The sequence below is a fragment of the Lineus longissimus genome, unplaced genomic scaffold (assembly GCF_910592395.1).
Source record: "Lineus longissimus unplaced genomic scaffold, tnLinLong1.2, whole genome shotgun sequence".
Lineage (NCBI taxonomy): Eukaryota > Metazoa > Nemertea > Pilidiophora > Heteronemertea > Lineidae > Lineus > Lineus longissimus.
In genome coordinates this window covers 34329-49868 of record NW_027020281.1, presented here as the reverse complement: position 1 = coordinate 49868, position 15540 = coordinate 34329, and the positions used below count along the sequence as shown (strand labels likewise).

Genomic DNA, 15540 nt, shown 5'->3' with positions numbered 1-15540 from the left:
TTGCATGTTCAATGAATGTCAGAAACTGCGTTCTGTGGCCGGCTAATAAAGTGACGTCAAGAAAAAGTTGAAAGCGCGGGAAATATGAATGCAAATCGGACGTGAGTTCGGTGGGCCTACATTTTTAATGAATTGGGAATATTGACGTCTCTATACTACATGACTCCAATGGATTTTTTGCCCAAGGCAATTTATTTTAAATTGTTCTTTTGTTCACCACTCAGCCAGAACAATTTGACGACCTTGAAAACAGTACTGAGTATTATTACCGCCAAGGTTCTATCAGAGCCTTTGTGTAGAAAGACTCTGGTTCTATATACGCATATTGAAAATTAACCTTACATTTGGTTGTGCCAAAGACCAGAGACTCTGGTTGTGCTCTGTATATGTAACTTCCTTAGGCTGCAATGATTAATCATCTGACAGTCACCAATCTGATTCTTCATCATTATTTGGGCTCGATCTATTATACGTCATTACACTCACTAACGAGTTATGTAGACAACCGAATTATGATTCCGTACTGTTCTATTATCCTAAATTGGTATTTTGAGGACAGAGTCACAACCAGGATATGAAACTGTGATATATGGAGAAGGAAAACCAAAGCAGAAAGGGTCCACGCACTTTTCACTCAGGCCACATCGAACCAAACCAGAGTCATCGTGCCTGTTTACATGGCAGACCATTCTAAATCGATTAAGATGCTTGACTCCTGTGTTAAGGGCCCGAGGACTAGGTTGTTAAACAACCCTTTGTTTGGCTAAGTGGGCATTTCCTCAGGCTATACTGTGCAGACTTTTCCTCTTGTGCACCACAGATCATGGACATGGACCCTTTTGACTTGGAATAAAAGGAATGCTTTTGCTAGGTCACATCCCAAAAAAGTCTACAAGTTAACAGTCAATTAACCTTAGCTTAAGAGATCACTGCTCCGGAGCAAAAACAAATTAATTACGAAAACAAATATTTGAATCAGTACCATAATTTATTTCTTACAATTGAATACTAGTATTTAACAGCCAAATGACACTTTCTGAACACAACAGAATATTAGCTTGGTCTCTCCTCAAGAATTAACACGGGTATACTTTAATATACTCAAGTCCATTCAGCAATTAGCATTATCGGTAGATGGCCCATTGCGTACCAGGCAGCTAAACATTTTGGCATATAATTCAGTTTCCTTGTAAAAAAGCACATAAAATGTACATACATACTTAATAATGCAATCAAAAACTAAAAGTGACCTACATGTAGAACGCAATTCAGTTGCATTGTATTCAAAATATGAACGTCAGTGTTCTTAAAATGAACTGTAGTGTGTTATATGATGATTTGAATCAAGGGATTGCGAACTGAAAATTAACTTGATCGACCAGCCATGGTATTGGGAGAGGGCAATCCCATGATTCCATTGCGAAATGGCACAGTCCTTTCGCCTAAACAACTTCGTGTTAACATTGTGCTATAAACCCATAAATATTTGCAGTCATTTTAGTTCAAGAAATTGCATTAGCACTTCGACAATCCTGTACCAATAGGCCTAATTTCAATCATTTCCTTTTTTGCTGCCTGTGAATGTAACTTTTATGCATGCAAGTAAAAATAAACAAAATACACAAAACATATTAATGATCTCCTAAACTGTGAAAAAGTACGAGATCGATACACAAAATGTTTTCAACAACAACAATGTCAAATCACCTGGTAGCATAAGACAATAAAATCTTATGTTTGATGTGCATTATAGTAATATCAATGTCTAAAAAAATTAAAATGTACCAGCTTGTGTGAATTATCAACACCTATTCAAACATGTATGATCACTCACAAGCTAATACACCAAATTCAATGCAGTTGTCAGCATAATGTGAATATTTCATTCGCAAATCACTTAATTTGTTTGGTACTTTTTTCAGTTTCTTTTTAAAATTTCTATACATACATGTAGATAAAGTAGATAAGGTCTGACTTGTATCATGAGCTGGTCATACAAAAAAGCTGGAGTTTGCACATTCTCATACCATACTGCATTCTGGGGACTGGCTTTAAATTGAACGAATCTAAAAATCCATAATCATTCTCCATCTCAGAGCCACTATCAGTGAGACATACTGAACAGGGCCATAAAGCCGGGCAAACTCCTTTAACATGATCATCCATCTTTGGTTAAAAAGACTTGTGTACCTTTGCTAGAGTCATGGGGTTTATTTCAAGTCAAGTTATGATAGAAAGTGATCAGTGAATGTCTTTGTAACAACAGTTGCACATTTAGACATGGTTTCTTGAATCATCTTCTGAATTCTACAAACATTTTTTGTCAAAGTAAACTTAGGCAGCTCATCAACTTAACTGTATCCTCTTTTCTCTGGCCACTTTCTGAAGCTTTTGATGTTAGCATCATTCTGGTTCAAAACCCAAAAAAATCTGCCATTAGATAGACACAATCTTTATGCTAATTTGTGAACAAAAAGTATCAAAACTGAGAAAACAAATGCTAAAATAATCTTAAGGCATTTTCATTAAAAAGGGAAGATACATGTATTGTATGGGAAAAATGTTGGGTCTCTTTTTAAACCATTTTCAAACAGAAACAAAAAAGTGGCCATATTTTTAATACCCAGTACCATGTTCTAGAAATGACAACTAGCTCATCGTCAGCGTCCAAAAAGGTGTACCAAGCACATAATGAAATACAGACTAAACTTGAAAGAGACATTACATACAGTTAACACAGACACCAGGGAGTGAGTGAAAGATAAAATGATCATAGGAATGAAGCAAAAAGGCATGGCAATATACATACATATGCAGTAGATATACCCTGTCACCAAAAAAGCGATACTACAATGCAAGTTAAACGTTAAAAGAGAAAAATAGTTTCCTCTATAAGTATTGATGCAATTATAGGCATCCTTGATTGTAATTATTTTGTGTCATTCTGTATTAACAAAAAAAACCGCACCAGAAAATGTGACCTGTTCTGGAAAAATGAATGGTCCAGGGACCTTGTGCTCACCTCGCGTAATAAATGTCAATGCAGTATGTTCAACAGTCTAGGGAGTGTAATATTCAAGATGGCAGTGGCCATATTTGTCACCGGATTACATTGAAAACTGGGGATACTGTTACGAGTACATAGATACATTAAATTTGGTTGCAATGCCATCATTAATTTCAGAGTAGCGAACTTTTCGTCAGACTCCCATCGAAAAAAATCGAAAAGATTTTGTACTGTTGTGCCACGTTTTCACCAAAACGTTTTCCTTATAGTTTGTGTTTGTACAAATTCATGTCCCAATAATTTGGCTCAAAGACCCCCCTTCTGAAATAGGTTTTGGTATCCTAATTGCTCCTCTCCCACATCATTATTGATTGCAACAAAGACTGTAATGCTGGTTCTCCAAGAAATACATGTAGAGTAAGTGTGGCTTGAAATACACCTTCCACTATGTTAGTTCATTCAGACTCATTCATTACATCAAACATAATTGATTAGTAAAAATACCAAATTCAGAGACAAATTTATAACAGTGTAAATTTTCAGTTCATTATAAGAAGAGGTTTAGATCATAACAAGACTAACATGTTCATAGTAAGTAAAGAAAAATTTAAAAGCGAGATTGCCATCTGGCAGCCATATTGGGTTCTGGATCAGACTCAAAATCGATACAGCACTGTTCCCACCTTTGCACTTTATAGAGAAAACTAAAACAAGCATCGAAATTTTTATTCATAGCTTATCCTGTGGGTAAAGGAGATGCATCAAATACCTATTGTCGGCTAATTTGACCAAAGTTAACAAGATTTTGATAAGGTGATGACGATCTTCCTTGATGAACATGTCATAGGATCGTGTGTGGTATATCATTGCCTTTTCATCTTTAAGCTCTTTGTAAACAGGCTCCTGCAGTTGCTTGAAATGGTCCTCATCTATTTCCAAACCCGTCAAACAGACCTGAAGCACAAAAGTATAATTTTACTGCTCACTGTTTCACATTTTACACTTGGTCCAGGACCATGTGCTCACCTCGGATAATGATGATAATGCATGTCATTTGCCCTGAATGTACATGTCACATGGAAATTCGTTGAAATCTGGGATAATCACAGAGGCAATTCCATCAATAGTTTCACTTATCAGAGTTAGTAAGACTTGGTTTAACTTTCAAGATGGCCCCCTTGCAGCCGTATTGGTTATCGCATGAAAATCAGAGACGATGACATACGTCCATGTAGAAATAAAGAGATACAGTACAACCTCTCTATTGCGGACACCCATGGGACTGGGCCCAGGTGTCCGCAATAGAGAGGTGTCCGCAATAGAGAGGTTATGCCAAATCGTCCGATAGGTGGATTTGAAGTTCCCGCCTTGCAGGTCTTGGTTTTCTCTGTGTCGACATCTAGCGTAGAAACTTTAAACCTGTTGGCTGATCGGTATTTGCTTGTGATGTTGCGTTGAATGACGTGAGCTACTTTGGAACTCAGAGCGTGAATAATCTCTCTAGTAAAAGGTGCCCCTTTTATTGCAAAATCTCCTCGACATGTGATAATGTGTCAAAAAACACCATAATTTCTGTCCATCAGCCACCTTTGATAAATAATTATTTTTTTCTAATTTCTCTACTAACGCATATTCGCCGCAACACTGACAAAACCGCGTGGATTTATGAGTGTCCGTAGACACAAAAGGCCTATGTGATTAGTTGAAAAGATGAGTAAACAAATGCCACGGCTTAATTAGGATACAAAAACACAATGCCAATGCCGCGGCTTAATTAGGATACAAAAACACAATGCCATGGGGTAATTACGTTGATTAATTGCGCGAATATCACACCTGTCGGGCCTACTTGACTCTCCAAGCGCAAGCGGGAAGCCATTGTTTTTGCCTACTGTCCGTAATTGGGAGGGAATTGGACCAAAAATTGGCTATCGCCCTGTCCGCAATTCGGAATAGAGAGGTGTCCGCCGTACAGAGGTTTTTGTTATTGGAAATGACTTAGAAAAAATCGGGACTGGCCGGACGTGTCCGTTATGTAGAGGTGTCCGCCTGGCAGAGGTGTCCGCAGAGGGAGGTTCTACTGTACATGAATTTTGGTTGCAAATGCAAAACAATAACCAGTTTCAGAGTATAGGACGAACAAGCCAAATTTTAGGGTAGAATAGAGGGTTGCTACACGCATCTTCTACTAGCTCAAATTGAAACAAAACATGCCACAGCTATTGGCGACTTGATGAATTTTGACCTTTGTTACTGACCTTGAAAAGTAGGTCTAATCGAAAACCCGGATCCACTGTATACTACAGCTACCAAGTTTCAAATGTGCATGCATAATAAGCACTACAGCATTGAATCAGTAACTGCATTTCTATTTTCCTGATCCACTATTTTAATACGAACAGCGTACCCTTCAGTTCAAAGATGTGAATTCTTGTGAGTTAAGGCCCGTCTCCATCATAGTGTTTCTGCTCGTCGTTCGACGTTGCGTTAAAAGTTAAGACGCGGCAGCGACAGCGTCTTTTAAGACGTATATTGTCTGCACCATTTCACCGACAATAAGGTTGTCAGTGAAATGTGCAGACAATTTATGTTACAGCACGGTTTTTATAAGTCGCTTCCGGGAGTGCCGCGTCAAAACGTTTTTAAAATGCAACGTCGAACGACGAGAAAAATGCTCTGATGGAGATGGGCCTTTAGATAGAGTATTCGACCAAAGATAGTGGTGAATTCCAGAGCCACATACATGTAAGAAAATCAATCAGCCTGGATAACATCCAGTCCAGAAGTGCCAGTTTAATAAGAACTGTTACTGATCTTGAAATAATAAGCTGAGTCAGAAAAGTTCTGTTCTGTACTTACATTTGTTCCTTGTATAATCAATCCCAGGACATGCCTTTTTTTCTCATGTATGGGGAGGATTGATTCCGATACTTCAAGTAGGAGCTCAGCTGCATGCTGCCCACGCAGTTTATCACTCAAGAAAGAATCCTCCTCCTCATCATCATCATCACTATCATCACTGATGTCCTCATCAATTAAGCGCCGACGCTTCTCTGGAGGGCCACCTGCTATTTTTGGCATTTTTTTAACCTAATAAAAAAATGATAATAAAATGCTTAGAGTCAGGAATGAAATTTTGGATATATTAGCGCAAGAGGCAATATAAAAAGCAGCCAGGGGAATTGTGCTCACCAGATTGATCTTGGACAAATAATAATTAAAAATTCACTAGATTTAAAACAGAAATTTATAGCAGAATGAACAGATTATTGCAATTTGAGCCTTGTGACCAGTTTGAATATGGCTTCAAAAGGTACATGTAGGTCACTGTCTTAAGCCCAGAAAGTACGAGTTCAATTTGCATTGAATTGGGATGTTTTTGTATTAATGTATGTCAGTCATTCATGTCAAGTCATGTTGTCATTTAAGACAATGTAAGACATTCACATACCAAGTTTCAACTTCATGTATCTAGCATCAATGGTGAATGGTGAGCAAACGTGCCACCATTGTGGAATGGGAGATGAATGAATGATCCAGGGACCATGTGCTCACCTCAGCTAAAATGTTAGTGCATGTCATTTGCAGTGGATGTGGATTGACATCTGATCAACAGTTTAGCCAGGGAGTAACAGGGTTTCGTTGAATTTTCAAGATGGCGGCCTTGCTGCCATATTTGTCATAGATTACATTGAATGTTTGGGATAATGTAAAGAGTACATATGTAATTACTTAATGATATTTGGTTGCAATCCAATTATCACTTTCAAAGTACAATGTAATTAGGACTTTGATTGATTTTAAAGATGGCCGCCTGGCAGCCATATTATATTATAGTTTTGTCCAAGTTGTTAAGAAATCTTGAAAATCGCTCTGAGTCTGATTTCCAAGATATCTGAACAATCTCAAATGAATTCTCCCAGAAAGTCCCAGCATGTTCTTCCATTCCAAACTTTGCTCCGACTTCATCTGCACCAGAAATGTTGACTTTGCACCAACATACATTTTCCTGTGCTAAATGCAATGAAATGCACTGCCAGCAGTCTTGAGTCATGAATGACGCGACGTCATCAACAATGTATGATATGACCCTCTGTGTACAACGTAATTAGGTCCTGGGTCTCAAAGCCTGTACATTTTTTTTGTGTACAAAAAATTTCCTATGCTGCAACATTTTGCCAAATTTGAGAGTGGTTGTGGTCAATTAAAAACACTTTGGAATGGAAGAACATGCTGGGACTTTCTGTGAGGATTCATTTGAGGTAGGTTTTGTCCAAATTGTTCAGATATCTTGGAAATCAGAGCGATTTTCAAGATTTCTTAACAACTTGGTCATTGGACAAAACTTTATTAGACTGAAAATTTGGGCTAAGGTAAAGAGTACATACATCATGTACATTACATAGACACATTTACATAACCACATGAAATTTGGTTTAAATCCAATCATCGTTTTGCGAGTCATAGGACTTTGTTCAATTTTCAATATGGCCACCTGGCGGCCATATTCAATCAATCAATTTTGAGCACGCCAAATTTTAGGGGTAAAGTAGAGGGTCACTAGATACATGTCCACACAAGTTTAGAAATGTGCCACCTTACCGTGATTTAATGAATTTTGACCTAATGTGACCTTGAAAAATATCTAGGAGGAAGAGTGACAAAAGAATTCCCTCAATGAAGTTCTCTGCTTATTTCTTTGGTGACATATTTTTCTAAAAGTAAGACGCTTTTCCAATTTTAGATTGTAGAAAAACGTGTTCTTCGATATTTTTAGAAATAGGAAGCGCAAGCCATGGCACAAAAACCCATTCAAGCACTGTCAGTGCATCCCGAGTTCAAAAGTTTATGTTACCCCTCAATTAAGACACAACGTCATTTCCCAAGTGTACAATGGTTGTAGTAGAGGGGGAAATCGATTGATACATGATGACCTCATCATGCATCGACATGGCTCCAGACAAGGCTCCGCATGAAGATGGTTGCAGCGTGAAGGGCTAAACTCCGGTCCTGTCTGAGCCAGCAACTAAAAGAAGTGAGGTTTGCTAGTACATGTAACCTCACTTTTCTGAATCTGAGGTTGTTTTTCATCACAAACCTCACCTTTTCATGGTAAGATTTTGCGAAAATCGCAGATAAATAAACTGATTTTTTGAAAGAAGATGAATTCTTTGCTGGGGTAGCACTAGCAGTAATGGGCCATTTCAAATCGGCATGCCTTAGAAATGATTTTTTTGGGCTGTACCTCAAGAAGGCTGAGGTTCACAAAACTGACAACCTCACTTTTTCAAGGTTGAAAGAAACCTCAATTTATTGAGGTACAACTAGGCACACAACCCCACAAAAACAAGGTTCCAACAATAGAAACCTCAGAAAATCAAGGTTAAAAATAAAATGTACAATTGAGTACCAGGTACCTCATTTTTCAGAGCATGAGAATCCTTGATGATACGAGGTTGCAGCACACCTCATCCATGTCATATTTTTGAGTTGGTCTGGACTGGCCTTGGAGAAGAATGATGATTCAATCAAATCTTACAGACAAATTTTCCCATTTTACAGGCAATGTCTTGGTGGAAACTATCACGTGCACAGTAGAATTTAGAATAGTGACTGGGAAGTCGAAACCATGGTAAACTAAAAATGCCCTCAATTAAGAGGAGGTAGTAAGTCTTGCCCAGATGGCAACACATCATAGACTGAAAAAATTATTTATATTATGTGTCATGTCCTTTGTCTTAGAATTCGTTGATATTGGGAAAAAATAGCAATTGTTCTGGGTTTTTTTTATACACCCTGTAGTACAAACCTACTGCAGACAGAAATGGCTAGCTGAATAGAGTAGCCAAAGTAGAACAGCTACTGACTACTGCAGCTGTGGGTTTAGACCAATGGATTCGTCACTAGCAAATGCGACGCTCAAAGCGAAACTGATTGGCTGCCAAAGAATGACCTGATTGGTCAGCTAGGGTTGTGACGTAAAACTATTTTAGATACCGAAGGTGTTTTCCAATAGCAGTAAGCTTTAAAAATGCGTGGTGCGTGTATTCCCACACTATTTGGAGCTCACACATGCGCTCGATGTATGGCGGAGTCGGAGCTGAACACATCGAAGATATTTTAATGGGCTATTGGCGTTGGCGGTGATCAAGAGGTAACAGGCATGACAGGAAAGAAGTTGAAATTGAGAATTACTAGTACCTCAGCTATTGTCGCCACTAAAACATCTTGATCCTTGCATTTAACATAGCGAAGATCTGGTGTCGAGGTCACTTTTTTCCCAAATATATCCATTTGCTGCATATCTCCAGGACTACAAAAAATTCAAATAGAATTACTTTTTAAAAACAACAGCCAGAACTTCATATGATACAAATACAGACAATGATGAACGTTGACATCTTCCGTTAAAAAGGTAAAATCAAGCTCACTCATTCTCCATAATGCCTCACGTGCGTTGTCTGCTATATCCTCCCCACGCTCTGCAACAACCAATGGATTTAGCTGTCCAAGGGTTGAGGCAAAATCGTAACGTCCAATCAGAAACTTAGTTTTGAAAGTCGGTTACAAATGGTTACAAATAGAAACGTGCCATTTATTTGTAATCTGATTAGCCGAACTCGGGTCACGCGGCACCAGAAGCATGTGATGCAAGACTAGCGGGACGCTTTTTGCTCCAAGCGGATTACTCCAATCTGATTTAATTGGTTGTTCAATTAACTCCCGGTAAGAATGATACATTTGGCACACGACCAGTAGAACGTGTCATACTTGCTGGTTGTGTGAAGGTTAGAAAAGGGCAGGCCCGATGATAACCTGAAGTCAGTGAAGATGAGCTAACTGTGCGCATCATTATTACTATGTACATGTATGCTCAGTGGTAGCGTAAGATTATCGTTTAGAACATACCCGTATGTAACAACTTTCATCAGTGACTGAATTCTTTTTCTGGCAATTGGCAGGCTGTGGAGCCTGTGAGTGACACACAATGTCACTCAGACTTATTTTAAAAAATATTTTTGTAGATTGTTCCAAATTGGAAATAATTTAGGAACACTTTATTTTTTTAACCCCCAAAACGATCGGTAAATTAGGGTGTTAGTAATGGAGATGGAGATATTCACATTAAATTTGGTTACAATCCGAAAAAAGGGCCGGAAGGCCAAAACAAGTAACTTACCAGAAGGTTATGATAAAGATACTAGCAAATTCTGCAAATAGTGTTTGGTAATTTATTTCCGATGGTTTCTTGCCCTTGAGGAAGCGCAGCAGGATGGATTCAAATCGTTGCAAAAATATAAGTGTACCTGGATTTCTGAAAAAAAGAAGGATTTTTATCACCTTTCAGTGTTTCACCATCCACAATATTTTTAATGAAACGGTCAACAAGGATTGGAAAAAAAGTCCTGAGGCCATAGAGATTTGCCACTGACAGTCTAAAACAGGAATTACTGTACAAACAACAGCGACAGTACAGAACGATACACCACAATGCACTGGACTGGAATGGGTATTCCTGAATATAGCTGACATCAAAATGGCAACATCGGAAAGATGTTCTTTTGTTTTTAATACCAGTCCCCACAATGCATGCAATTGCAATGTAATGAAGTACATATAAGATTTGTAAGATACACGTGTACCATGGCATGCATGGAATGGACATGATGGACATGAACCTACATGTAACCCTGCTGACATTTATCTCTTTTTTTCAAACTCCGTTTTTAAAATACCAAGTTAGTCAAATTCAAAGTTTGATATCTCAATGTCGACAGTGGACTGCGACAGTGCGTGCTACATGTACTCAGAATGTACTACTTTAATTCCTTGCGAATAAGAACCGATCCTGGCCACCAGTGAGGCCTAACTTGTCCCGCCCACGACATGTGAGTAGGCGTGCTTGATTTGACTACATGAATAGGCTTCGGGAATTGACATAAAGGGGAATTCTTTATCGATGTCGTTGACTTGTGGTCAAATCCCACCATGTTAACCCTTAGTATACCATAATGGGAAAGATGGTTACACACTGTTTCAATTTTATGCTCGGCAGGGTGACGTCGGTGAAGGAATTTTGAATGCATTTTAACCTCTAAGAAAAAAGCAAGTTTTGCGGATGCCTGCAAGAAACAAGATTTGATGTGGTCATTTAATGGCAAAATGAACACTTCTACAGGGTAGCCCAAAAAAGGTAATTGCATGAGACGGCTTCAAGAAGCCTGCAGGTCCTGTTATTCATCAGGGTCCTCGACAAGGTCTTCCTCTGGCAGGTTAAAAAATTCTAGTCCCTCATCGACGTCCCCAGCAGGTTGTTCGAGATCTTCTGCCCCAACCAGTGGAACCCCATGCCCAATACCAGCAGCATGAAATGAATTTTGCACCACCTGTTCGGGTACTTCCTGCCATGCGTCTCGGACAAGGCGTGTCACTTCTAAAATTGAAATCCTTGGACAATTTCCATCCGGCGTCGTGTGTTCCTGTTTCCACAATCTCCATAGCAGACGAAGACGGACTTTGAAGCTGTGGATGACAGAAACATCCAAGGGCTGCGCAATGGGGGTACAACCTGGTGGAATAAACTCAATAACACCGCCATTCTCAATGATGAGAAGGGCAACTTCTTCTGTAAGATGCACACGGCAGCGATCCCATATGAGAAGGAAAGGTAGATACCCGTCTTCCTGGTCGTCCTGGTCCTGATGCATGAAGGGGATGAACACCTCTCCGAGGTAATCTAACATAACATTTGCTCTCATCCACCCCGTTGGTGATTGTGCCACGACTACATCTTCAGGCAGATTGTCTTGAAGCTCTTGCCATGCGGCTGCAGTTGGACGTCTGAAGGTGATGTGCGGGGGTAATTTTCCCCCTGCCATTGTGACTGCTAAAGTGACGGTACATCCCAGCCTAGGATTGCCCCACGAAGATTTGATATCAATCTGCGTTGCCCCTGTTCGGTTGTAGGTATAACTGCCATGGTTGTCAAAAAGGGTGAAAACCTCGTCTACATTTGCCACTTGATAATCTTCATAATGTTCATGCTGTTCATGCACGCTTTCCCTAAATGCAGCTACTAGGGCGTCAGCATTATCTGGCACCTGTCGGCTGTCCTTGGTCTTCCTTCTAAGGGAGATGCTGTACCTTTTCTTAAACCCTGATAACCAGCCATTTGATGCTGTAAAGTGAGATTTCCGTGGGTAATCGTTCAATATACGGGTCTGTTCTGCAATAGCCAATCCAACCCACCACTGTTGATACAGTTCCCTCGATGCATCTTTGATGTTGTGATGTGATATCGCCATTCCCAGGGCACGCCTCTCATCGAGCCAATCAGCTAGGTCTGCCTCCATCTCTTCGTATAGGCCTAAAAGATAACAGTTCATTTTACTCTGTCAGCAAATCACTAAATTTGTTCTTTGCCACATTCCATGCAAAAATGCATCCTTCAGTTTCCCTTCACTTTAGCTGTACCCTTAATGTTCAGGGGGCTTTGCCATGGTTCCCTAGACTTACCAGTGCCACGTTCTCTCCACGCTAATTCTGAACCCTTGGCTTTTGACGATGCGCTATGATGATGAATGTCATCCTCACTCATTAACCATTTCATCATTGTAGATTTTGGCAAACGGTTTGTGATGGCAAACGCTCCCACGGTTTCATTACCGGCATGGAAGTCAGCGAGAAGCTTTACTTTTTCGCGCAGAGTGTAGCGCCTGCGTCTTCTAGGATGTTCAGCCATAGTGCAGACAGACAATCCCAGAATTACCCTTCCTTTTATTCTCATCCTGGTCCACATAACCATTTCAGCATTTCAGTAACTAACATGTCTCATTGCACCACAGAAGAAACCACAGATTGTGTCACGCAATAACTGGTGCAAGGCCTGGTCTCGCCTATATGCATATGAATGGCAAGGGCGGCTGTCGTATGCATTATGACATTGGTGGATCTGCCCAGACAAAAATGGCCGCTGGTTCTTATTCGCAAGGTATTAAAGTAGATCGCATGCATGAGCAATGATGCACTTTTGGTTTGAAATTCATAAAATTCTGTCATGTCTGTGTGCGGCATATAATTTTTGTTGGTTGCTAAGCTATTTCCTGAACTACGTATGCTAATTTTTAGAGCTTCAGACTGCCGGAGCCTTCAGGAAGTTCCGGAAGGCTCAAAACGTGACGGCAAGCCAATCACCGATGAAACGGCACCCATGACGTGGTATTGTTCAAGCCAAAATCAAGGGATTAAAGCTGGCGACAGCGGGTCGCGGTGATTTAGACGGTACCTTTGACATGTTTGAAGTACCACCTGATGTGTCTCCTTTATAAATCATAAGACCTCGTTGCCCCTAATAATGAAATTCCTAATGATTTTTCATTTCGCTCGATGACTTTTTCGCCCCCAGTCGTCGTGTCGTTCTGATGCTGCGCCTGGGATAGCAATTTGCATTTCTTGAGTTCAAAGAACATGATTCATGAAGATGCACTTCAGAGGGCGTTCAGAAGTTTCAAAAATGACAAGACACGATAATATTACATGTACATCATAAAATTCACCTCTTGGCCCGTGATTGTTTTTTTTTCCTGACGCAAAACCACGTCCCAGGAGGCGAAATTACCCAACCAGAGGCAAACCTACTGCATGCTATTTGGGGCGAAATGACTGGGGGCGAAAAAGTTATGGAGCGAAACGACCAGATACCATTCGGACACTAGGCGGTATGAATTTCATTCTGCTGGCCTCGCCTTGGCCCGGTCATCCTAAACTGCGTCCACCAGCGTCCACCTGCGTCCACCAGGTTTAAAGTCAGATATAAAGTCATCAAAATTAAATTTAGTAATCATAAACGAAATAAATACACCATAAATCGTATTTCTTGAAAACTTCATGACATTGGGGTGTAAGATAAGGAGTTACTATCTAAAATCACAAGCCTCCTTTAGTGCTATGAAGCCCTGTCATTGCCTCCAAGTTGAATCCAAGATGGCCGCCGACAGGGTGGTGGACGCTGGTACATTTTAGGCAATAACTTACTCATTTTACACACAAATGTCACGAAATCTCCTTGAAACACGAAAAATGTCCTGCTCATTTCATTTATTGCCATTAGATTTTATTTTGATAACTCTAAACTTGATTTTAAACCTGGTGGACGCTGGTGGACGCATTTTAGGATGACCCCCTTGGCCTGTGGAAAAACTTACAAGCGAGTGTCCACCAAGAGTTTACAGGCATTGAAATCTGTCGAAGGCGATGGTTGAGCCATCATCATCTGTGTTGCACATATCCTCGAAGTTTCAGGAAGAGTAAGCCGGCTGATATTTTCTTTCAGTTTATCACAAACATCACGAACCAGCATCAGATCAGCTTCTTTCGCGCATTCAGAACGTGTCATAATCAAGTTTACTTCCTTAATTTCAGCTGGCGAGCAACGAAAAACGTTATCCATGTATTTTGAGTAGAGGGAGACCAACTTGTCCAGGTTTTCCCAACCAGCAATGCCACATCCATCATCAACATGCTGAACACGGGCTTTTTCGAATATTTCATCGTATCCATACATTTCTCTACACCAGAAAATTCCCAGATCCTCGGCATTCATAGCACGCCATGCCGAGGCTCTTCGTGGTATTGGCCTTATGGGCTCTCCTTTAACACGATGTTCACTGCCTTGGCTACTCTCTCCTGATTCTTCAGCGGGCTCATCATGCCCTTTTTGCTCAGAATAGGACAAAATATCGGGGGTGATACTAGACGCCATAATAAAGTAGGCCTATTGCATTTGAAATCTTGTTGCTGCGAGCGTTTACTAATCAGGGTGATCAATGAGGTGACGTCAGTTACGGAAATTACCGATCGTAGCCGAACGCATCCAACTGGTAGATCGACATAGAGTTCACGATGTTCGTGCGTCGCCGGTGTCCAGGCAGCCCAGACAGGGGTGTGGATGGCTTCTAAATCCCCACCCCCTTGCAGTCACGCACACATGACATTACACATGGCACATGCAACCATGGAGGTTATATACCTCCATGATGCAACACAGCAATGTGCCTTTGATCATTGTGCTCAGCTCTTGGCCTAGACCTCAGAGCACGACCACAAAGCTCCCCCCCGCAGGGCCGTATTTAGAGGGGGGGCAGGGGGGGCAGCTGCCCCCCCTGTGCAATAAATGTTGAAAATTTTTTTTTCAGACAGTAATAAAAAGACAAACTAATCTTAGCCATAGCTTTACCAGCATGATAGCAGCAAATGGATAGCAGATGTTATCAACTCAGGTGCAACCCTTATAATCTGACCAGTCCAGTGCCCTGACCCTAGTCTTCATAAAAGTGCCAAGTGGTCCATTTTTAGAGTAAAAATACTATTGATTCACACTTCCAAATGCCAGGAAAATGCCATTTCAGACCTTTTATTTTCAAATTTTTCTGGGGGAGAGCCCCCAGACCCCCCCTTTCGGATGCGCCTTCGGCGCATGCAGATCGCCTTCGGCGATCTATCCCACTGCCCCCCCTGGACAAAAAAGTTAAATA

At 40.6% G+C, this 15540-nt stretch overlaps 1 protein-coding gene across 3 annotated transcripts; it reads right to left on the bottom strand.

The window, feature by feature from the left end:
• Positions 1–969: 969 nt before the first annotated feature.
• Positions 970–14804, bottom strand: LOC135503558 (tigger transposable element-derived protein 6-like). 3 transcript variants are annotated; one of them, XR_010449914.1, is made up of 6 exons: positions 14212–14804; positions 12257–12374; positions 10188–10322; positions 9209–9320; positions 5867–6097; positions 970–3961 (listed from the first exon to the last, which is right to left on the bottom strand). XR_010449914.1 is itself a non-coding variant. In XM_064797160.1 (5 exons), exons 1-5 carry the CDS (start codon positions 14766–14768, stop codon positions 3737–3739), a joined length of 1260 nt encoding a protein of 419 aa, XP_064653230.1. In that variant the 5' UTR covers positions 14769–14804; the 3' UTR covers positions 970–3736. The 3 variants fall into 3 exon arrangements, 2 of the variants coding, with proteins under 2 accessions (XP_064653230.1, XP_064653231.1); XM_064797160.1 differs by lacking the exon at positions 12257–12374; XM_064797161.1 differs by lacking the exons at positions 970–3961; positions 5867–6097; positions 9209–9320; positions 10188–10322 and having other exon boundaries at positions 10334–12374.
• Positions 14805–15540: the final 736 nt, after the last annotated feature.

What these genes read in the sequence shown, in the direction of transcription:
- LOC135503558 (XM_064797160.1), bottom strand. Translation starts at nt 14,768, where the DNA reads ATGGCGTCTAGTATCACCCCCGATATTTTGTCCTATTCTGAGCAAAAA. An exon ending in TAGTGGCGACAATAGCTGAG is followed by an intron (nt 6,098 to 9,208) that starts GTACTAGTAATT and finishes TTTTTTTATTAG; the next exon opens with GTTAAAAAAATGCCAAAAAT. An exon ending in TGATTATACAAGGAACAAAT is followed by an intron (nt 3,962 to 5,866) that starts GTAAGTACAGAA and finishes TTTGTGCTTCAG; the next exon opens with GTCTGTTTGACGGGTTTGGA.